The sequence below is a fragment of the Littorina saxatilis genome, linkage group LG15, assembly GCF_037325665.1.
Source record: "Littorina saxatilis isolate snail1 linkage group LG15, US_GU_Lsax_2.0, whole genome shotgun sequence".
Lineage (NCBI taxonomy): Eukaryota > Metazoa > Mollusca > Gastropoda > Littorinimorpha > Littorinidae > Littorina > Littorina saxatilis.
Window position 1 is genome coordinate 35,963,809 of NC_090259.1, and position 21,821 is coordinate 35,985,629.

The 21,821-nt window shown below is 43.1% G+C and overlaps 2 protein-coding genes across 4 annotated transcripts in view; one reads left to right on the top strand and one right to left on the bottom strand.

The window, feature by feature from the left end:
* Positions 1–4,883, bottom strand: part of LOC138949184 (uncharacterized HTH-type transcriptional regulator YisV-like) — a 37,280-nt gene extending 32,397 nt beyond the window's left edge. The window contains exons 1-5 of one of the 3 annotated variants that reach the window (XR_011450179.1): positions 4,414–4,882; positions 3,555–3,670; positions 1,451–1,605; positions 835–993; positions 237–321 (exon numbers count right to left, since the gene is read on the bottom strand). Coding sequence is in view for 2 of the 3 variants with exons in the window: in XM_070320961.1 (XP_070177062.1) it covers positions 237–321; positions 835–993; positions 1,451–1,605; positions 3,555–3,670; positions 4,414–4,548 (650 nt within the window). In the remaining variant the exon portion in view is untranslated. Of the gene's footprint in view, positions 1–236; positions 322–834; positions 994–1,450; positions 1,606–3,554; positions 3,671–4,413 lie in introns of all 3 variants that reach the window. The other 2 variants (XM_070320961.1, XM_070320960.1) reach the window with 2 other exon arrangements.
* Positions 4,884–7,353: 2,470 nt separating this feature from the next.
* LOC138949197 (small ribosomal subunit protein uS2m-like) overlaps positions 7,354–21,821 on the top strand; it is a 33,765-nt gene continuing 19,297 nt past the window's right edge. Inside the window, exons 1-2 of the mRNA XM_070320976.1 lie at positions 7,354–7,425; positions 13,403–13,516. Of these exons, the coding sequence (XP_070177077.1) occupies positions 7,362–7,425; positions 13,403–13,516 (178 nt within the window). The 5' untranslated portion in view covers positions 7,354–7,361. The remainder of the gene's footprint in view (positions 7,426–13,402; positions 13,517–21,821) is intronic.

A 21,821-nucleotide genomic window follows, 5' to 3' on the forward strand; every position in this document is an offset into this window, starting at 1 on the left:
AGAGAAAAGCGCTGAGTCTTGAGTAGAGAGCTAATAAAGTACCGGTAATCGCCAATCGAGCGAAATGAAAATCCGCGGCGACTTCCATTAGGTGAATGCTATTCAGTTTAGGTAACGTTTTAGTCGCATCTTTTTATAAGCCGCAATGCGATTTTTTTTTTTTAAAAGTCGCGGCTTGTAGTCCGTCAAATACGGTATACAGAACAGATATAAACAAGCACAAATAATATTCTCACCCAAAATGAATGAGATTGTAGATATCTTCAGCTACCACGAGCACATCATACTTGCGAGCAAGTTCTACGAGTTTGCGACATCGGCCTGCAGAGAAAAGTGGTTGCAAGTCATTCCTGATTAGCGGCTAAGAGTCATTTAGATTTGAAAATGTCCTCAATTTAGTCTCATATTGCAGAACACACACACACACACACACACTCTCACACACACACAATCAATCAATCAATCAATCATACCCTGATAGGCACTTCCCAGAGCGTTTCCCAGTGGTAAAGTTAGTCGCTAGCTGTCAGATAACTCCACTAAATTTGCTGTGTCACTTTTGACAACGTCATTAAAACGTCCATTTCTGAACAAATCCTTCTCAATGTATGTGTGTATGCTTATTTCAATCATGGTAAGATTGTAGTAACATTTAAGTAACGAATACGCTGATAATGAAAGATTTAAATCGAAGATCGGTCATTCTGGCATTATGGCAAAAACATTTCTGAAGATTTTTTCATGAGTCCCTAAAAATACTGTGGGCTAAAATAGTAGAAAATTACTGACCTTCACATAATTCCTCCAAGCAAATTTAGCACCCGCAACACTCACTTGCACTGTAACAATTCCCTTTTGGGTTGTTGTACACAGGTATTGTGTACACCATTCCCCAAAATGGTCGTGCTGAAGATCGTTTTTCATCACTGGGGCAATATTCTGACAAAACTTGTTCCAGAACATCTGTGTTCATCCCATCAGCATCACAGGGCACTGTAGAGAAAAACAAATGACTTCTTCAGCAGAAGCTTTTGAACACATAAGTACTTTTCACTTGACACTGGCCATAAACATCTTCGTTGGTTCGATGAGTCCTACACAGACAATTCACATCATTTGCCAGAATGAAAAGCAGTTAATTCTCTGCTAATTTGCATCTCACGTTGTCGGAAGGAAACTACCATTATGAAAGCTAAGTAATGTAACAACACCTTATTTCATGTAGGCAGCTCACTTTCTGTCCCAGTAGACATCAAGCTGCCATCTTAGAACTTCGTTTCAGGGTTATAGTGTTAATGTCATCAAGTTGATTCAGCTATGTTGAAAGTGAACTATGCTCACGGGATATATTGTAAGTGTGCCAGGAGAAGCACACAAAAAAAGCTTGCATGACATCCAGATCAGTCCTCTGCAGTGCAAGGATCATGCATTCATGACTTTAAGCTCTCACCCGGCACGATCTTCATTTGGAGATCATCCTTGAGCACCCTGCAGCCAGCGAAGTAGGTGGGATCCTCGATGAAGACAACGCTGTCCTTGCTGAAGAGAACAGAGGCCACCATGTGCAGGGCCTGTGTTGCTCCCGCTGTCACCATCAAGTTGGAGCTGTCCACACAAACTTATTTTACTTGTTAACCCTGTACAGCAGAATTCAATGGCTTTTGTCTGCTTAGACGAATGCGTACCCACCAGGACTGGATAAAATATGATGAGGACTCCTGAAATTCAAGAGTGGAAGAAGAAAACAGCTCGCTGATTACAATTTATTTAATAAATTAGCTAAGTTAGGGCATTTTGATAAAATTATTACCAGAATTCTAAATTGCTGTACAATGAACATCCCTTGAACTTTTAAGGTCCAATTTCCCGGAAAACCTTTCCAAAATGGCTCCTTATATAGATAGAAAACCTTTAAATATCATAGGTTCAAGAGGCGAACTGCCACGGACAACTTAAATGCTCTGCCTTTCTGGAGGTATCCCACGAACACTATATGCATCCCCTCTTGCGCCTTTCTCTCGTGAGCATGGCGCGTGTGTGTGCATGTTTGTGTGCACATGTGTTGTGTGTGTGTGTGTGTGTGTGTGTGTGCGTGTGTGTGTGTGTGTGCAAAAGAGAGAGAAAAGAGAGTGCATGTTTGTGTGTGTGCTTATGTGTGTGTGTGTGAGTAAGAGAGAGAGAGAGAGAGAGAGAGAGAGTGTGTGTGTGTGTGTGTGTGTGTGTGTGTGTGTGTGTGTGTGTGTGATTGCTTGTAAAGGTGTGTGTGTCCATCTGTCTATGTTCGTATGAGTGTGGGTTTGGAGTGTATGAGATCAGAGACATAGATAGAAGAGATGCGAAGCGCTGTCTTCCCGCTTGCGTTATCCTCGCCTACGGCAGGGGCAAGTAATCCTCCCACTAGCGCCAAGCTGGCAATTGTTCGCGTACTCTTCGCCTACGACAGGGGCAAGTAATCCTCCCATGACTGGCGCCAAGCTGGCAATTGTTGTGTTTTTAAAGAGTTATAACTGTTTCATAGAAAATCATACATAATAAAACATGCAAAATGTTGATTATTTGCACTCAAGAGAAACAGAAAATCACAAGAAGAAGACTATTGCATTATTTGGTGATTAGAAGATGAATCCTAAAGTAAGCAATTTCGCTCATTTCTCCTTAAAAACTTTTTATCCACACGCCAGTGTATGTGCGAGAACCACTTGAGTGAGACTTATAAGCATCAAATTTAATTACAGCGCGTCAAAAATTATACAAACAGATTAATGTATACACCAGTAATGCATTTGCCAGTCAAGGGAAAGCAAAGTTTCGCACAAAAGAAAATATTAGCTCCCAAACATTGCCTCCACGCACAATGGACTTAGAAACAATGGCCGCAAGAACCGAAGGAACCGTTTTTGACTCACTTCGGGAAGCCAATCCTCTCAAATGCATTTGTGTGCACACTATTGAAGCTACAGAATATGAATCAAGTTTACTTACCACTGATATCTCTCGTCTGAAGCTGGATATATCCAAAGAAATATGACAGAAAAGCACTTCAAATCGGTGTCAGAGAGCAAGCGAACAACAATTTAGAACGGGATGGCGCGAGGTCACGCTGACCGAGCGCGGCCCGTGTAGCCTAAGAGTTCACGCGAGCGGCCCTCGCTTCGCATCTCTGTATGTATGTCTCTGATGAGATTTGTGTTTGTGTAAGTGAGTGAGTGAGTGTGTGTGTATGTGTGTGTGTGTGTTTGCAAGGGTGGGTGTGTTCATCTGTATATGTGCGTATGAGTGTGTTTTGTGTGTATGAGATTTGTGTGAGTCAGTGTGTGTGTGTGTGTGTGTGTGTGTGTGTGTGTGACTTGGGGTGTGTGTGTGTGTGTGAGAGAGAGTGAGAGAGAGAGAGAGAGAGAGAGAGAGAGAGAGAGAGAGAGAGAGAGAGAGAGAATTTGTCCTTCACTGGGGGTAGTATGCAGTGCCTTAATGGCATTGCACTTCTACTTAATTGTGTTTTCCGCAAATCCTAGCAACACAAGAGGGGTCATGCAAAATAAAAATGCTACCCATACCTGTTGACAGTATCCCCATACTCCCGTGTCAGAAAGTGTGCCAGCTCCTCACGGAAGGTTTGGTCACCAGTTTCAGGTCCGTAGCCAAAGATGTGAGTTGTGTCTGCTTCATTATCCTGGTCCACAAGATTTCAACATCACAATAACACCTGTCATGCCCGCAGGAATCCCAACATGTAGGCCTATATTTATAAATACATTTATCCTACATACGTGAGAGAGACACCCGTGAGATAATAATCGTTCAAATCACACGTGTGTATATCATGTAAATGAGGTCATGTCAAGCAAGTCTGCTTATGATGCCAAATTCACCGAGACAAACGTCATTATAGAAACACAAATTGCGCTCGCTAATTACCCTCGATGGATCTTTAGAACTAACACGTCACGCTACACTTTCAGAGTGACGTTTCTTTGCTTTGACGTAATAGATTGCACGAGGCTTTAGAAGAGATCGAGGTTCCAAAACAAGCGTCTTCAATTTAGCTGCCTCGAATGCAGGACATTTTCAGTAAAATACACGTAAGTACAGTATGTAGGATAAACAGAATACTACATGGCTTGCTGTGTCGTACCAGATTTACACTCGTTGCTTTTTGAAATAGTGAACAGCTCGCTTTCGCTCGCAGTTCAATATTTAAAAAAACAACTCGTGTAAATCTGGTACGACACAGCAAGCCATGTAGTATTCTCTATTTATCTCCGCATGTCTTGCGCACAGATCCATGTACGCATATTTAGGAGCACACAGACACACACATGCAAAAAAGCGCAGTACAGATAAATTTGTATTCCGTTTTTATTTTCCTCTTTGCGGTACCACCGAGGACGTTAAATGTGAATGACATCAACATACCAACGTGTAGCTAGTTGCTTTCAGTAAGATCTCCTTGCAGTCCTTCAGTGTCTCGGGCCCAGGTGAGCCATCCATTAGGGAAAGGACGTTTTCAGCTGCTTCATGATGCTCGCGCACGGCTTTGGCGTAATCCATACCTCCTCACACAAGACGTCCAGCGTTCGCTTTGTACTACGCTAACTCAATGGGACTATTACCACGGGATGGACTTCGCTGGTGTAGCCGACAGCACGAGTTGACCCTTGACCAGGGTCTGACTACTTACTGCGTGACCTCGCGCGACCACGCGCGACCCCACCGCGCGACCTCAAACTAAACTTGGCCAAAAAATTATTGCAACAACTTTCGCACGCTAACAAAAGCGGTAAAACGCAATCCATTTTAGTTCAACTTTATATGCTGGAAAAGGTCATTATGTCCACCGTTCATATCATTTGTCCGATCGGTGGTAATTTGTATAGGCATCCCGTTACAGCCTTGTCAAACAAGGTCACCCCTAAACTCGACCTGACAAAAACCATAGCCCCGTGTTTTAAAATCTGCAAAAAATCAGAATGTTCACTTACCAAACACTTATGACTACTGTTAGAAAGGCCATTGAATTTCGAGTTCAGAGCATTTTGTTTGATGCACCTTACTTCTCTAGTCTCTGTAGCCTTTTGACAAAGGCAGTAGGGGTCAACCGTTTCAGAGGCCAAAAAAGGCACGTGTTGCGGCCATTTTTGAGGGGGTCCTCCACTCAATGAGAGCCATATCTGCTCAAGTTCTCAATGAATTGCTTTAGAAATTTCAGAAGTTATGACTAATAGGCTGACCAAAATCTGTGTTGATTTTGGTGAACGTGTATACTAAGCGTGTCTTATGACGCAACGTTTCCGAAAGACCTAAACAAATATTCGTATTAATTCAGGGTTTAAGGACAAAAAATCGTGACATTGCATGCTAAGAAAAAAATGGTATGGGCAACTGGTGCCAAAGTTTCAGGCAGATCTGAGTGCTGGTTTACATTTGCTGGAGATAAGAACGCGCACAAAAAATGATCGATCACCGTCAATGGTAACGTATACAGTCGCTTTATTGATGGCCGCAGGAGCGGTCATCTATTGGAATGCATTCGGAGAGGTGACATGTTTTAAAACATGGGGCTATGGTTTTAGTCAGGTCGATTTTAGGGGTGACCTTGTTTGACAGGCTGTAACGGGATGCCTATACAACTTACCACCGATCGGACAAATGATATTAACGGTGGACATAATTACCCTTTCCAGCATATAAAGTTGAACTAAAATGGATTGCGTTTTACCGCTTTTGTTAGCGTGCGAAAGTTGTTGCAATAATTTTTTTACCAAGTTTAAAACATAAATTTACATGTAATATTTTTGTTGTTCAAGTATTTTCATGGTATTTTCTCACGTTGTATTAGGCCAAAAAAAAAATTGTCTGTTTCTGGTCACCCGACCGACCCTAAATTTCGGCGCCGACCCTAAACTTTTTTTTTTCCAAACTCAAACATTTTTTTAAATTTTTTTTGGTGGTAAAGGACAGGGTGAGAAAATGAACAACAAAAACGTGTGAAAACGAAAGTCCGCTGACGATTTGTAAATGTGTTGAGTGTCTTGTCTCTATGTATAGTGAATCCAGTCTCTTTGCGCGATTTTTAAAGTTAGTTTTATTGGTCTACATTTGGGGTAAAAAAAATTAAAATAAAAAATAAATAAAATAAAAAAATCCCGACCTACCGACCCTATTTTTTTTAGCCATGTTACCAGAAACAGACAATTTTTTTTTGTTGGTCTTAGCATATATTAAGCCATGGACATGAAAAATAAGGGACTTGTGATGCATTTTCTATGGCAATCCGTTTGTAAAGAAATTAAGGTTTTTTGGTTTGATCCTAAATAATGAATTATTTAAGTAAATTATTCATCATATAATGCATTCTATATATAAACTAGAATGCATTGTATATTATAGACTGCATTCTATATTCTAGAAATGCATTCTGTAACGTCCCAAAACTATGCGTTCTGTCAGAATGCCGCATTCCGAACCACGTGATAACCGTCCGGCGAAACTAACACGCACACACACACATACACTGACACACACTGACTCACACTTGCACACAGACTGGACACAGACAAGTCGGACATGATCGGTTGTGACAGAAATCTGGTGCTTTCACTTTCGCTCGCTCGCGGCTCTTCGAAAATGCATCACAACTCCCTTCATGTTCTTTTCCAAAGCTTAAAACTTGGTACAACGTGAGATAATACTATTTATCCTACATACGCGAGAGAGACACTCGTGAGATAATGGATCGTTCAAATCACACGTGTGTATATCATGTAAATGAGGTCATGTCAAGCAAGTCTGGCAGGGACCTGTTTTTCCACTGCATGCTTATGATGCCAAAGTCACCGAGACAAACGTCATTATAGAAAAAAAATTGCGCTCGCACGATGAATTTTTAGAACTAACATGTCACGCCACGGCACTGAGAGTGACGTTTCTTTACTTTGACGTAATAGATTGCACGAGGCTTTAGAAGAGATAGAGCTTCCAAAACAAGCGTCTTCGACTGCAGGACATTTTCAGTAAAATACACGTAAGTACAGTATGTAGGATAAACAGAATACTACGTGGCTTGCTGTTTCGTACCAGATTTACACTCGTTGCTTTTTCAAATAGTGAACAGCTCGCTTTCGCTCGCAGTTCAATATTTAACAATTCGCGTAAGGCATTATACTTGTCTCGTCTAAATATCGGACCCTATTGCTACGCTGAAAACACAATAGCTGTTAATGAAGATACTAGAACAACAAAAATATTACATGTAAATGCTTTAGTTTGAGGTCGCGCTTGATCGCGCAGTAATTATAGTCAGACCGCTTGACCCTGCTGTTCAAAGGGGAGTTACTCTCTTAGTTTAAACAGAGGTATTCAAAATGGCGGCGATCTTCATGGAAAACTTCTTGGCAGCGTGTTCAAAGTCACCTTTATTGAATACTCGTAAGTACTCACGCATATAATGAAAACATTGGCGTGCCTTGAGTTTGGGACACTGTTCTTGAATATTACCTTTCGCGAATACAAAACACTGCCATGAAAAATGTGCGTTGCAGTTTTACTGGAATGGATCTGGATTCCCATTGGCGTAATTTACATCACTGTATTCACAGGAGCCGTATCGGCTAAACGGGACAGGCGGTGTGCGCATATCCATCTAAAATGACTTCTTCATGCATGGTCGTAGATTTTCAGTCCCTTAGAATATATTCATGCACAGTCTGATGTTCAAAGTTTGAAAACAGAAGTTGGGTTGCTTATACTAGTAGGTTTACACTAATATGTTCCCGGCGGCCACGGCAGCCCCCTTTTCCCGAAGGCAACAGCTATACACACTCCGAATGAATACAGGATCGATGGTGTAACGTCTTTCAGTTCAGCACATACACGGAGGCAACTCCTGTCAGTGTGTTCCAAGCTTTATTAATTTCTTAGTAGAGGCAAGCACATACATATGGTACATCGACCTAGATATTCTCTAGCATGGTGGGGAGTAACGTGCAGTGCGCATGTCCCGTGACGTATGCCCTTGTTACAATGCGCATGTCTGGCCTAGTGCCTTACTAAGCTCACTAATCCTGTCAGATGGGTCTGTATACACTCCGACAATGAATAGCTTTGTTACAAATCTTTAGCCAATGAAATGTCCCTTTACAGGGGTGTCGTTTGGGTCGGCCCTTCGGCCAATCGCCGATTTTTTTTTACTTTGGCCGAAACTTTCATGTCCCTATCGGCCAAATGTCCGAAGAGTATTCGCCTAAATCGGCCAAAGTTTGTCCATTTTTGAGTCACTTGAGAAAAAGTGACTCTATGTAATCGGTCAGTGTTAGTCTGTCCGTCCGGCCGGCAGGCCGTCCGTAGACACCACCTTAACGTTGGACTTTTCTCGGAAACTATCAAAGCGATCCGGCTCATATTTTGTTTAGTCGTGACCTCCAATGACCTCTACACTTTAACGATGGTTTCGTTGACCTTTGACCTTTTTCAAGGTCACAGGTCAGCGTCAAAGGAAAAATTAGACATTTTATATCTTTGACAAAGTTCATCGGATGTGATTGAAACTTTGTAGGATTATTCTTTACATCAAAGTATTTACATCTGTAGCCTTTTACGAACGTTATCAGAAAAACAAGGGAGATAACTAGCCTTTTCTGTTCGGCAACACACAACTTAACGTTGGGCTTTTCTCGGAAACTATAAAAGTGACCGGGCTCAAATTTTATGTGAACGTGACTCCCAGTGACCTCTACACTTTGACGTCTGCTTTGGTGACCTTTGACCTTTTTCAAGGTCACAGGTATGTCTTGAAGGAAAAAAATTGAAATATCATATCTTTGAAACTATTCATCGGATTTGATTCAAACTTTATAGGATTATTCTTTACATCAAATTATTTACATCTGTATTGTGTTGTGAATAGCAATTTCTTCCTGTCCATCTGATGCCTCATATAATATTCAGAACTGCGAAAGTGACTCGATCGAGCGTTTGCTCTTCTTGTTTTTATATAATTGGTCAGGCTTTGATTGCTAAAACTGCTGCCGATGTACTTAGTCAACTGACTGAGGTTTATTTCCTTCGCGAATACCAAAAACGAAACATCAATGTTTTGAACGGAAGCCAGTGCCAAAAAATATAGATGCCAGAGTGGTTTCCCTTGGACAAGGGAAACCACACTGTCAGCGTTTGCGTTCGCCGGTTCGCGATAGTTTATCAATCAGTCAGTGCTTTCGATTTGGATTTGAACATCATGTCGCAACCAAAAAAGAAAAAAACTAAATTGGCCAAGGTTTGCTACCCTTCGCCAAGGTAAGTGATTCCGGACAAAATGACAGGAACACCGCGAATGTGGACTTAGTGTCAGTGTGAGTGGTAGTAGTGTTGTCGAGTCGATCGAAGCAGACGACATAGCAGACGATAGTCACCGCAAATCGAAATCTGCTGAGCCAGAGAATGACAAGCGTCCTCCAAATCGTGATTGACTTGAAATTAGCATTGTTGGTTGTAATTTATTATTGTACACAAGATGTCATCATTTTTGTCACTCAAAACACAGTTTCCATTTCTTCATCATGTGTCACACTTTTTAGACACCATTTCTGAGCCTTGCCCATATATATATATATATATATATATATATACACAACAACTTCTGGGTCGATACACACTCAAATTGTGTTCCATACTCCGACAATATACTGCCGTGCAGCATCAGTTTTAGTGTGTGTTTGTTTTTTGTGTGTTTGTCTCAAGCATACTTTGATACTATGAATCGAAAGTGCACTGCGTTCCTTCGCACTCTTGAATGACACTCTTGATGTGGTTTTCTGGTCTTTTATGTACACTCAGAGAAAAAAATCTACATTGTACTGTAAAGGCCGTGGAGCATCAGATTTAGTTTTTTTCACTCTGTGATAACAAACTGCTCTGCATTCCTAACACAAAGTCGCTTTGAATGGCAAATTCGCTTCGCAACCGGAAATTAACGCCGTAGTGTATACAGGGGCAGAATCTTTTATACACTCTGAGTGCGTATAGCAAGTGCGTTGCCCAAAACGTAGTGCGCCGTGGGAGTTTTGCCATTTTTTTCGCTGTATTCAAGTTTTGTTAGGTCCTGCCAAGTTTTCTCACGGTACCGTGACGGGCATGGGGGGGGGCAAAGAGGCTGAGTCCCAGAGGCTCCAAGGCACACTACAGTTCGGCCTGCGGTCTACCACGGATGCCAGTATTTTCCCTCCCGGCCCGTCACGTTCTGATGAGGTCCTGCACGTTTCTCACATTCTGATCAAGGTCTGACATGTTTTTCACGTTCTGTCAAGGCTTTCTACGGATAAAACGTGAGACGAGTTGCCCAGAGCGGTCTGCCTCGGGTCGCCCGCAGTGCGCATGACAGAAAGCCATTTCTTGGGGCAGTGCAAAAAAGCGCTCGCGAAGCACTCAGCGAGCGGCTTTGGGATATGCTCGCCCACTGCGCGCTTCGTATTCCAAGATGGCGGCGGTGTTTACACTGCGATGCCGTGTAGCGTGTTGCGGTCTTCTCGGCGTGGTTTTCGACGTGACCCGAGGGATCCACCGCTTTTCAAGGTTCAGGGACTACCCCAGCTAAATTTCCCATCATAACTACGTTCTGTCTGACGATTTCACTGACCGAATCGTCTGCTAGTTTAAGAAGTGCAACTTTTTTCATATCTCGCAGCATTCGTGCCTTCTTCGTCGCCATCTGGAAGCGATTTGCCTCGTTATGAGCCCATTGCATAGACCAATCCAGAGCGACTTTGCTCTGAGCGGGCCACCGTGATTCTGAGCAACGCATGGGTGGACACCGGGCAGCTTTGGAGCACGTTGGTGCCCAAGGTATAAAAAGAAGGCCTCCCAAGCAATAGCAATCATTGTATCCTGTATTGTATCATACTGACTGACTAACTTACTATTTCTGTCCCAAGTACTACTACTAGCGACTATTAAGGACATGACGTGGTTATATGCTATCAGTATTGTATCATTGTAGCCCGGCTTATTATGTACTCCCTCCCAGACCGTGCGCGCCGTGTCAGACCGTAGTGGAATGCAACGCGCCGTAGCGCGCCCTGCCTGCAAACCCTCACACACCGGGACGAGCCAATTGATTGAACGCGATGAAACGACTACAATACACACTAGCTTACCGGGACAAAACAGGGCAAAACGGGACAAAACGCGCAGCAACCATGACAAAACGCTCACTAAACGCGGCAGAACATGAAACAAATTGAAAGGACCGTGAGATGCCGGGGAATACATATGCTTCCCGTCCGACTAAGGACTGTCTCCAAGTTTTGTTACGGCCTATTACGTACTGTCACGTTTTGTTGCGTTCACCCCATTTTACTACAGCCTACTAGGTTTGTCATCCGCACCGTGACTGCTGTGGCAAATGTTTGGACAGTTTAAAAATCTGGCCTGGCATCCACGGTAATCACGGCCTGTCACGTCCTTCACTAGCCATGCTGTCCTTGAGAGCCTTTCAGTTTCATATGGTGTAACATGTCACCATTACATTTGGCCTGGGGTCAAACTGCGAAGCAGTATCTGAGCTTTGTACCACTGACACAGTTTCTGTGCAACTGCAATGTACTGGTTATTGACCAAAGGAATACTTAGTAACTTCCGCTCACAGATAGCTTTAAAAACAAAAATTGTTTACAGTATTACACCAACATGGCTGACCAACCTGGTAGTTACAACAATGTCATTATCAACTTTATTCCATTTAATTAACTTAAGAAACAAGTCGATCCAATATACTCAACCAAGAAAAAAAGACAGATCTTGAACATAAAGACAAGGGATGCAGCTCTCCTCTGAATGAAAAGCATAAAGATCACCTGTAAACCGACAAGTGTTTTGAGTGGGTCAGAGCAATGGTCAGCCAGATGTGATCCAGCTTGTGGAGTAACTTAAAAGCCCAGTCTGCCTCAAATGGTTTACAGAACGATTTAAATCTTCTCGCGAAAAAGCAGTTCTAACCTTATGGAACACACTTACAATAGCATTTCACAGCATTAAATGAATGGCTATTTAGCTTGGGTAAACCACACATCAGATTTCGTGGTTTATTTTACCCTTGAGCCATCGTGGACCCGTGGCACACACTTTCCTTTTTTTTCACAAGTTCGTCGTCAGTTTGTGATTTCAATGCTACTTGCTGTATCTGCAATAGCACGTAATTGTGTACCTCTGAATCTAATATGCAACAAACGACTGCGAGTCGCACAAACTTATCCTTATCGGCAGCGGTTAGCTTCAACGACGCAAGCGATATATGCAGAAAGTTCGTCTGCTTGCCTTGGTGAAACACGATCATTGCGTGACTTGCTTCCGGCCTCCCTTTTTTTACACTTTCAAAACCTCGAGTTGTACTGATCTCGTCTTGATGAAAAAAGAAATCTTTTATGATTTAAGAATGTTTGTGTTACAAGCTGTCAATTTATTATTTAGATTTTAAAATTCTAGTTCTAGCGCCAAAACGAGGCGTCCGATTGTGGTACAGACAATCCGGCTGGCCGCGCAAAAATAAATTCTTTGAAAAATGCTCGCGCTTTACAGAGGGCACCTAGGATGTTCTCAAGCGGTGAGTGTTTAAACGAAAGGGTGTTTGTACTGTGTGTAAAAGCCTGACAGTGTCTGTGACCAGAAACAGATGGTTTATGGGATGCTGTGTGTGCCTTTAATTGCTGAGGGGTACTGTGTTAAATGTCTGGATGATGATGTCAGTTTGGCGGCTAGCATCATGTGATGATAGGATGTCCTGCATGGTGGTGAGCAGTTGGGTTTCACATGAGTGGCCTGTCCTGAACCCGTGGTTTTTGCTGGTGAGGATACTGTGCTTGTTGAAATGGTTGTGGAGGTGATGGCAAGGAGCTTACATGCTACTGACGTCGGGAAGACTGACCTATAGTCTTCAGCTTTGTTTCTGTCACCCTTCTTAAACACCGACGAGACGATTGCACTCAACCAGTACTTTGGGAGCTGTCCTGTCTCGATCGATGTGATGTAGATTGCTGCAAGTGAGGCGGTGATGGCGTCAGCAGAGGTTTTCAGGATCGGGTTTGGGGTGTTGTCTGGATCTGATTCTTTGGGAGCATTGGGGTTTCTTAGGAATTTGGCAACTCCTTTTGATGTGATATAAAGAGGCTGTTGAGAGTGGGAAATGGTGCACCTTTAATGTCAGGGGGTGGCGACCTGTCACACGTTTGGTGAAGACGGACTGGAAACAGTATCTTCCACCTTTTGCGGCACTGTCAAAATTACATAGAGCTCAGACAGTTCAAGACAAACTTTACACTGTGCTATCATAACATGTTTGTTTTGATTTACTGCAGGAATGCATTACTTCTACAGTTGAAATGTAAGCAAACTATTTCTCTCTTTCTTTTAACAGGATTACTAGGGCACACGCACGGATGTGTGAGGTCGCTGTGCATCAACAGCAGGCCTGTGTCGCATAAACAGCAAGGCCGTTATTCTTCATCCACGCCACCAAGTTTACAGAGAGGTAAGTCAGAAAATGAAGAAAAAATTGAAAACACAGGAAGAAAGTGGCACATGTGCGCAGATCATATGTATAACATAACAGACTCTTCTTAATCTTAAGCATATTTCTCGGTAACCATCTCACATTTTTACAAAAATATCAAACTTGACTGAATTGTTAAAATTACCCTTTTCATGAATACTCAAAGAAATAACAAAAGCTTTGTTGAAGATATGATTTGATATTTTTTAGTTGTAAGCTTCTCTATCAGAACTTGGCTTACAGTTTAGGTTTAGACCAAGAAAAAAGTTCATTGTTTCTGATTCCTCGGCCGACCCTTTTTTTGTTTTTCCGGACCCTAGAACTTTTTTTTCACCTTTCAAAAAATAGTTATTTTAAATGACAAAATGGGTTTTTGCAGGCTTCACAAGGAAAGCTACTTTTCTCAGACATCCAAGGGACACAGCTCGGTTTCAGGCAAATAAAAAGTTTCATACATGTGCCTGTGTAAATAAAGACAAATACCCCCCCTTACCACACAGAAAGAGTATCTGACCTGCTGAACCTGTTTTGGGGGGCCTTGTCATCAGAAAGAAACATTCAATATTGTTTTGCCTTTGCAACTAAATAGTTTGATAGTCTTAAGTAAACTATGACTTTGATTCTCAAAGACAGACGGCTCTGTGAAAAGTTCAGCTTTTATTTCTAATTAATCTCTATATATTAAATATCATATTCTTACGCCAACTCACATATGTACATAGGCATGAAAAGGAGTCTAAAACTGTGACATGCTCAGGAAAACTTTTTGCCTAAAAAGGAGACACACAAAGAAAGGCTAGACAAATCCAGTCACACTTATAAGCTCATAAACACACTATAAGTTCAAAAAGTAGTTTATTTTTAACAAACTAGTAAATTTAAATCCCGGCATATGTACATAACTTGTCACAACGTCACAAACTTCATTTAACCTTACAAGTGCACTATGACAGAAAATAAACATAACCCAAGCAAAAAAACCACATTAAATGACTTTAAATATCAAAACAACACCAAAAACAAAAATCTAACATTATTACACCCGACTAGAGCATTGTGTACATAACCGTCACATCATATCACAAAAATGCAACAAAAAAGGTGACAAAAGACGATTTCTGACCCCTCAGTACAAAACACATGTAAAAGAGATAGACACCAGACAGCCACAGCAAGGAGAAATGTAATCACAGAGGATGAAAGGAATAACATCCTTTTTCACTTCATCCGTAAATAATTGCTAAAAATCGAGATTAAAACAACAATTTAACCACACAGAATGAAACCAACATCAAATATAGTTAGAAATGCTTACAACTATGAAGTTAAAGTGGCAAACAAGCAAAATCCGGTTATAGGGGCTAGACAATTAAAAATAAACAGCAGCAGTCAAACTTTGTTCATAACATCACAGCGTGACATAACCAAAACAGATACATTAAAACAAGAACATTCTGACCCAACAGGCAAACAAATGTATGGACATCTCCAAATAAATGAGAAGAACCCTTAACTCATTCGAGGCGCGTCGGAACTGGAATTCCGACATCTGTGTTTAGCGTTGGCTGCGTGCCGGCACTTGAGTTCCGACGGATATCACGAATTTTTAACGGTGTAAACGGTCCTGCTGACCAAGGGAAACAACCCCTGCAATGAACTTCTATCTGTCTACAGTGGTACCATTCACTGTAAACAGTTCCTTCCCTTAAATTGTTGGGATTAATAAAAATTTTGTTGACGGTGTGCGACCCACGTGTTTTGACTTTTCCAAGATGGCGGATCGTTCTGCTGAGACGTAGTAACTTGAAAAGAGTGCTAGAACGTGTTATTCAGTACGGTTCTGATCTTGACCTCAGTGATGATGATAGTGGAGATGATATTTTAGATTCTGGTGACGATTTTGTGCCAATGGACGATCATTTGGGTGATGATTCGGGCAATGCAAGTGTCGATCATGACATTGTGTATGATGAACCCATGACGTAGAAAGTTTTTTTGTTTTGCTTCAAATTGGATATTTTGCGTGGATATGAAGACAACAAAAGGTATGTACTTTCAAATGTTTCATATATTTTCTAAAAGAGTAAGTTTCAAACTTTGCAAAAACATAAGGTATGTAAGGTTATCTTGTGTTGTTGATTTTTAATATTTTTTTCAAAATGGCTCTAAATCGCGCGTTGGCAGGGAACACAGGGGAAATTTAGCTGCGCCTCGAATGAGTTAAGAAGTAAAAGTTGTGGATGAAACCACCATAAATCCACTATACAGCAAAAGAAACCTATGTGTACATAACGGCACGCAAAGTCAGAGGATGAAAGTGCCCATATCAGCTAAAAATGGTGCCAAAATAACTGCAATCAACAAATGTGAGAAAGAAATTAGTAGCAAAGGGACACAGTTACCATTTTAAATCAAAAAACAAGATAACATATGTAGCAGGTAAGAGATAAGAGGGAAAAATACATATGTACATAACGCCACACTGAGACACCTAGGATTCTGAGTGATGTATCTTAAACAGATGCACACCTACAAAGGCAGAAATTATAAGAAAACAAATGACACACAGAAGGTACAAATAAAAAAGCAACTAGCAGCCCTGGAACATAAATTCAGATCATTATCAGAAAATGCAAGAAAAATGAGAATGTGTACATAACATTACAACAGGAGATTATCTTTCATGCATTGAGTGCTGGTGAGTACTGCTCACTTAGATTTTGTCAGTTGGGAAATGATCACTGTTTATCAACAGACATAGGAACAAGAATACATGAAAAAGTATAAGTGTAATATGATTGTGAAATAAGTTATCAATTCTGAAGATGGTTAAAACAGGATGTGTAAATAAAAATCTTGAAGCTCACAAAAAAAGTCTGGTCTCAGCCATAAGTCTCATGTAGGCTATGCCTCCAGAAAGATTTAGCAGCAAACATGTAAATAAAACCCCAGTGTTCAAGGGACATCATGTAGCCGTCCTCCTTGAAGACTCGCAGGATGTTGCACACGGGTATACCAAAAAAAAAAAAAAAAAAAAAAAAAAAAAAAAAAAAAAAACCAACTGTACATATTGGAGGCCATTTTCTCTTCCCACAGCCCAATTCCTCAGGAAGACCTCCCAGGCTCCCTCAGCAGTAGCCTTTGTGACCTGAAAGAAAAAACGATTTGCAATTATAGATGCATGTAGTTTCTGAAATGCTTGCTATAATGTTTGGATTTTACACTATCTGCTATCATCACAGCAAAACGATATGATGTGACGTTATGAACATTTTCAGGGTCATAAAAACAGCTGAATGCAGTCATCTACTGCTCAGCTTTTAATTCTTTTAGCAAAAAAGAACAAGATTTGATCGTAGTAGAGAACTCTCTACTGCACAGCCTTCAGAACAAGATTTCAATAACGTGTACATAATGTCACACGTCACCCAGACAAGCTATCTCGAACTAAAGGCGTGTGAAGTTATGTACACGCAGTCATGGAAGAAAACACGAATCCCACAGAGAAAAGTCTGAATCTCATAACTCGGTCATTTACAAAGAACAAAAAAAAAATGAACCACAAGTCTGAAAGAACGAAAATCAAAGAAAATCATTGATAAAAATGGTAAATATTCCGTGCCTAGCCCGAAGACAGTAATCTCATGATGTGACGTTATGAACATCGCACCGTACTTTCTCAACCGATTTCCTAGCCCGTCAGAAAGTCTCTTTCAACGCAGGAACAAAAGAAATCAACATAGTAATGTTTTCCACCTATTTGTACAAAGATTCTATTTGTATTAGCTTAACCATGCATCGTACGTTATCCGTCACGACAACAGCTTCGTATCTGAACAATCAAAATAAAATTTCTTCATTGTGCGTCAGATCGGAGACTTCGTTTAGCGCGCGATATTTTCGACTTGCACTCAACCATCGTTACAAACAAACAAAACACGTCTCAAACAGCAATATGACTTACAAAATTGATAAAACTTACCATCATTGTGTACATAACACATTTCAAAGAATCACGACAAAACACTTACCTCCTGTGTTCTCCTATTTCTCGTTCGTTTCAAACGCAGACTTCTTCAAATGAAACTACGATCGCATGGCTGGAAGTCAATAAACAAAGTTTGTTCACACCCCTTGTAGAAACGAGTCCATGCGCGGAAGAAAATATAGTACATAACTAACGCGTCACGACGCATCACGCAGTTGGCCGAAAAACCTTTCCCGTACCGCTGTTTATCATTGGATTCGTGTTTTAAACTTATTTTCACACAGAAGAATGATTTTTCATCGAAAATCAACAAAAACTTTGTTGTTCTAAAAGTTGAGAATGAATGTCGGCTCATTAATACACTCGGCCGGAAAATCACGACAGAGAACGACGTACATTCTAGCCTATGGTAATCTTCCGGTAAGCTCGACTCGGCAAACTTCGGGGCACTTCAAACTTTGCAAGGGAAAGACCGACCATTTCAGAATAGAATCTCCGTATTTTTTCTATATTTTGAACAGTGATCTGACAGTATGGGAAAGTTTGCCGAGCACACTGTACTAGGTGTCACAGAATTGCAACAGATCACCGTCAATAATCACCAACAAAACATCGATTATATTCCGCACACGTGAACCACACGCTACGGAGTCATGTCCGAGCCGAGAATACCTTCTTCGTCAATGCTCTTCATGTTCACGATTTTAAATAAAAAAGAAGCATCAACAAGAGACCTTTTCCGGAGGTTGTATCACTTTTTCTGACTCGACGCCATTTTGTGCCTGTGACCATATATAGCATTAACTTCCGTTTGATGCTTAGACATTGAAGTACAGACCCTGGTAACAGGGGGAGGTAACTCCCAAAACAAAACAAAGCCTTGTTATCAAGGCACTGGTAGTTACCTCCCCTCACCGGCAGCCCGCACATGCGCGGGACATACCACCGGTATAATCATTCCCTACTTCAACACGCTTGTGTTCGGACGTGGTTGTACACTTCTCGGCTTTTCCAGCCGTTGGCCTTCTGTTGGGAAGGCTATTGACCCTTGGTGTTTTGGTGTTATCTTGCTGAAGCTGTTGGTGAGATCTTTCTTGTTTATAATTGTGCCGCCATTTGCATTTTGGTATTTTGCGTTGTGGAACTTTGTATCTCCGTCTTCACGGACTTGTTGTTTTTCCACAATGGTGGACAAGGGCAAAAGCTCTGCCAGGCAGGTGCCAGTTGTGTCTCCGCCGGGCAGTTCAAATTCATCTAAAGCCAAAGTGAAGAATTCACATACAAAAGATAAGGCTTCTCCTGCTTCTCAACGGGTCGTTAAAGTTTTCGACCCTGTTAGCAAAGAATCGTTGCGGGTCGTAATCGATTCTCCATCTGCGTTACCGCCTCCTCTTTCTCCTGTCCCGAAGGTCAAGGAAAGTCATGGCGTCTCTAGGGAGGAGATCTGTTCCATGTTTACAAGCTTCAAAGACCAAATAAAGGAGATGTTGGCCTTTGAAAGAGGGGTGGCCGGTTCCACGATTGCGTCTCTTCCACCCGGAGTTGGGGACTCTGCCTCACTTTCCAGAATTCGGCCGTCGGCGACTATTACTTCGGCTGACCTTGCCTCTCCTCGCCCGTCGGGTTCCGGTTCCGCTTCGGTGAGTTCCGCTTCGGCGGCTTTTGACTTGGGAAGTTTGCTTTCAACTGCCGGTTCACATTATACGGTGGTTGGTCGCGACGGTTACCCTCCCTTTACCTCTGGTTCCGGTGCGGCCGTTCCTGTTGGTTTAGGATTGCCTGCATTAGCATCCGCCCACAGCACTTCGATGTTTTCGGGTGCTTCTGCAAGGGGGTTTCTGGCTTCTTCTGGTCCGCCTTCCGGCTTTCCAGGTAATTGTAGCACTTCTCACATACAATCAGTAACTTCCGGCATCAACCCTTGTTGGTTTCAGGTTGTTGGTGACAGCTGTGCTCCGTCTCTCACTTCCGCTTCCGCTTCGGCGGTTCCGGATGGTGGGGGACTGTACGCGATGGCTTCCGGTTGTTGATGCGAGGGGGCTTCCGGCTACTTCCGGTTCCGCGTTTCGGTAGCGCTCATTCTTTATCGGTTCCGCACAGTGCGGCGGCACGCGGTTCCGGTACTGGGGGACAATCGTTTTCGGCTTCGGCCAATGATTGTTCCGGGAATGACAACTCTATGCCAGACGACTTTGTCGTTGACAATGACGGTGTAGAGGTTGATGAAGATCGGGATGACTCTTCGGAGGTTGATTCCAAGTTTCGCATCGCGGGGAAACTTCATCGGGCACTTCATTGGCCGCCGAAGTTACCTCCAGGTATTTTGCCAAAGGAGTGACGTCCACTTCTAAACTTGTGGCGCCACCACCTTCCGCAGTTGGGGATTTCATGGGTGACAAAGAAGCTGATTCCAGGTTTCGCTTCCGGGAATCACCTTCCGTTGCCTATGAAATGGTTCGCGTGATCGGCAACGATGACGGAACTCACGTTCCTTTGTTGACGGCCCACGACGATGCTCCTTCCTCTGCACAGCCGTGGCTTGCTTCGTCGCAGCAGAATTCTCGCCTTCCATCTAACTGTGCGCAAGCCGCGGTTTTTCGGAAAGACGAAGAATCTGATTTCCACTTTCTCACTTCCGCGAGCACCTCTTCCGGTCACGCCGGAATTGGTGAATTTGAGGAAAGATGGTTACAAGAAAGAGATGGTTTCGTCTTGCATGGAACATGGAATGATGTGCGTCGAGGAGACAGCAGGTACTCGCTCGAGCTTTCCTCTGTGTCTGAGACTTTGATTAGATCACTTTCTCGGGCTATTTCATCTTCCCTGGAACCGTTAAGTTTCGGGATGATGCGGTAGAGGAGGATGTCGTGACGTTGTTCGCTGCCCTAGCGAAAGTCACAGCAGAACAGATGGCTACTTCGGCCAAGCTGTATGTGCAGTCGGTCTTTTGGCGGCACGAGACTCTTCTGAAAGATTCGAGACTCGCAGAGAAGTCTACAGTGGAATCTCTGCGACTATCGCCTTTTGTTGAGCAAGCATTGCTAGGTCCTCAGTCTCTGGAGGCTCTCAAAAGAGAGTCTCAAGAGGCTAAGGACCTACACTTTGTTAAGCTTTCAGAGCTTGCGGTTAAACAGGGTCAGAAACGGAGCGGCCCAGCGCCTTCCTCTACTTCGCGCAACTCTAACCAGAAGGCAAAGCAGTCGTTTAGGGGTGACAATAAGTCTCGCCCCTATCCGAAGAAACCTTCCTTTGGCAAGAGGGGGTCTGGTGGCAAACCTAACCCCCAATGAAGTCTCCCCGATCCAGCCGCTCCCCTGGCCCCTACCCCTTTGGTAGCGGGCGGCCTCTCCAGGGCCTTACCAGCATGGTTGTCTCGGACGAGCAATCACTGGATTTCGGGAGTGGTTCGATCGGGGTTCCGGCTGCCCTGGTTAGAGGACAAGGCTCTTCTGACCAGAACCACGCCCAACTTCAGGTACCCCGCTGATCCGGAGGCGTGTTCTGTCATCCAGGCGGAGGTTCGTCTTCTACTACAGAAGGAAGTCATCGATCGTCAATCCCCGGGGTTTTATGGAAGACTTTTTGTCGTTCCAAAAGCGTCAGGGGGTTGGCGACCGGTGTTGGATTTGTCTAAGGAAAATAACGTTCAGAGAGGCTCTTCGTCCTTTGGACTGGGTCACCTCGATCGATCTGACAGATGCCTACTTCCACATTCTGATGCACAGGTCAGATCAGAAATGGTTGCTTTTCCTGTGGGGCGACAGGGTGTTTCAGTTCAAGGCGCTGCCTTTCGGCCTCTCTTTAGCGCCTTGGATTTTCACCATGGTAGTGCGCCAGTTGTGCATACTAGTGCGTCGGCAGGGGATTCGTCTCAGAGTTTATCTGGACGATTGGTTGATTCTCTGTCAACTCGAGTCCCTTTGCCGACAGCACACCCAGGTAGTCCTGCAGACAGCAAAGGACTTAGGCTTTTCGGTGAACCAAGGGAAGTCGGACTTGACTCCCTCTCAAAGGTTCACCTACCTGGGCATGGTGTTCGACACCCGTGTTTGAACCGTGTGTCCCGCTCAGCGGAGAATAGACAAGCTACAAGATCCGGTCAGATCTTTGTCAGACCTCCGTCACGCGCCAGTCAGGGTGCTGGCATCGATCCGGGGCCAGATGGAATCGATGTCAACCCTGATCCCCTTGGGCAGAGTTCACAAACGCCCTTTCCAGGCTTCTCTGAACTCTGCTTGGGATCCAGCCTCTCAGGGTTGGGACTTGTCCCTTCCCATTCAAGGATGGTTTCAGGAG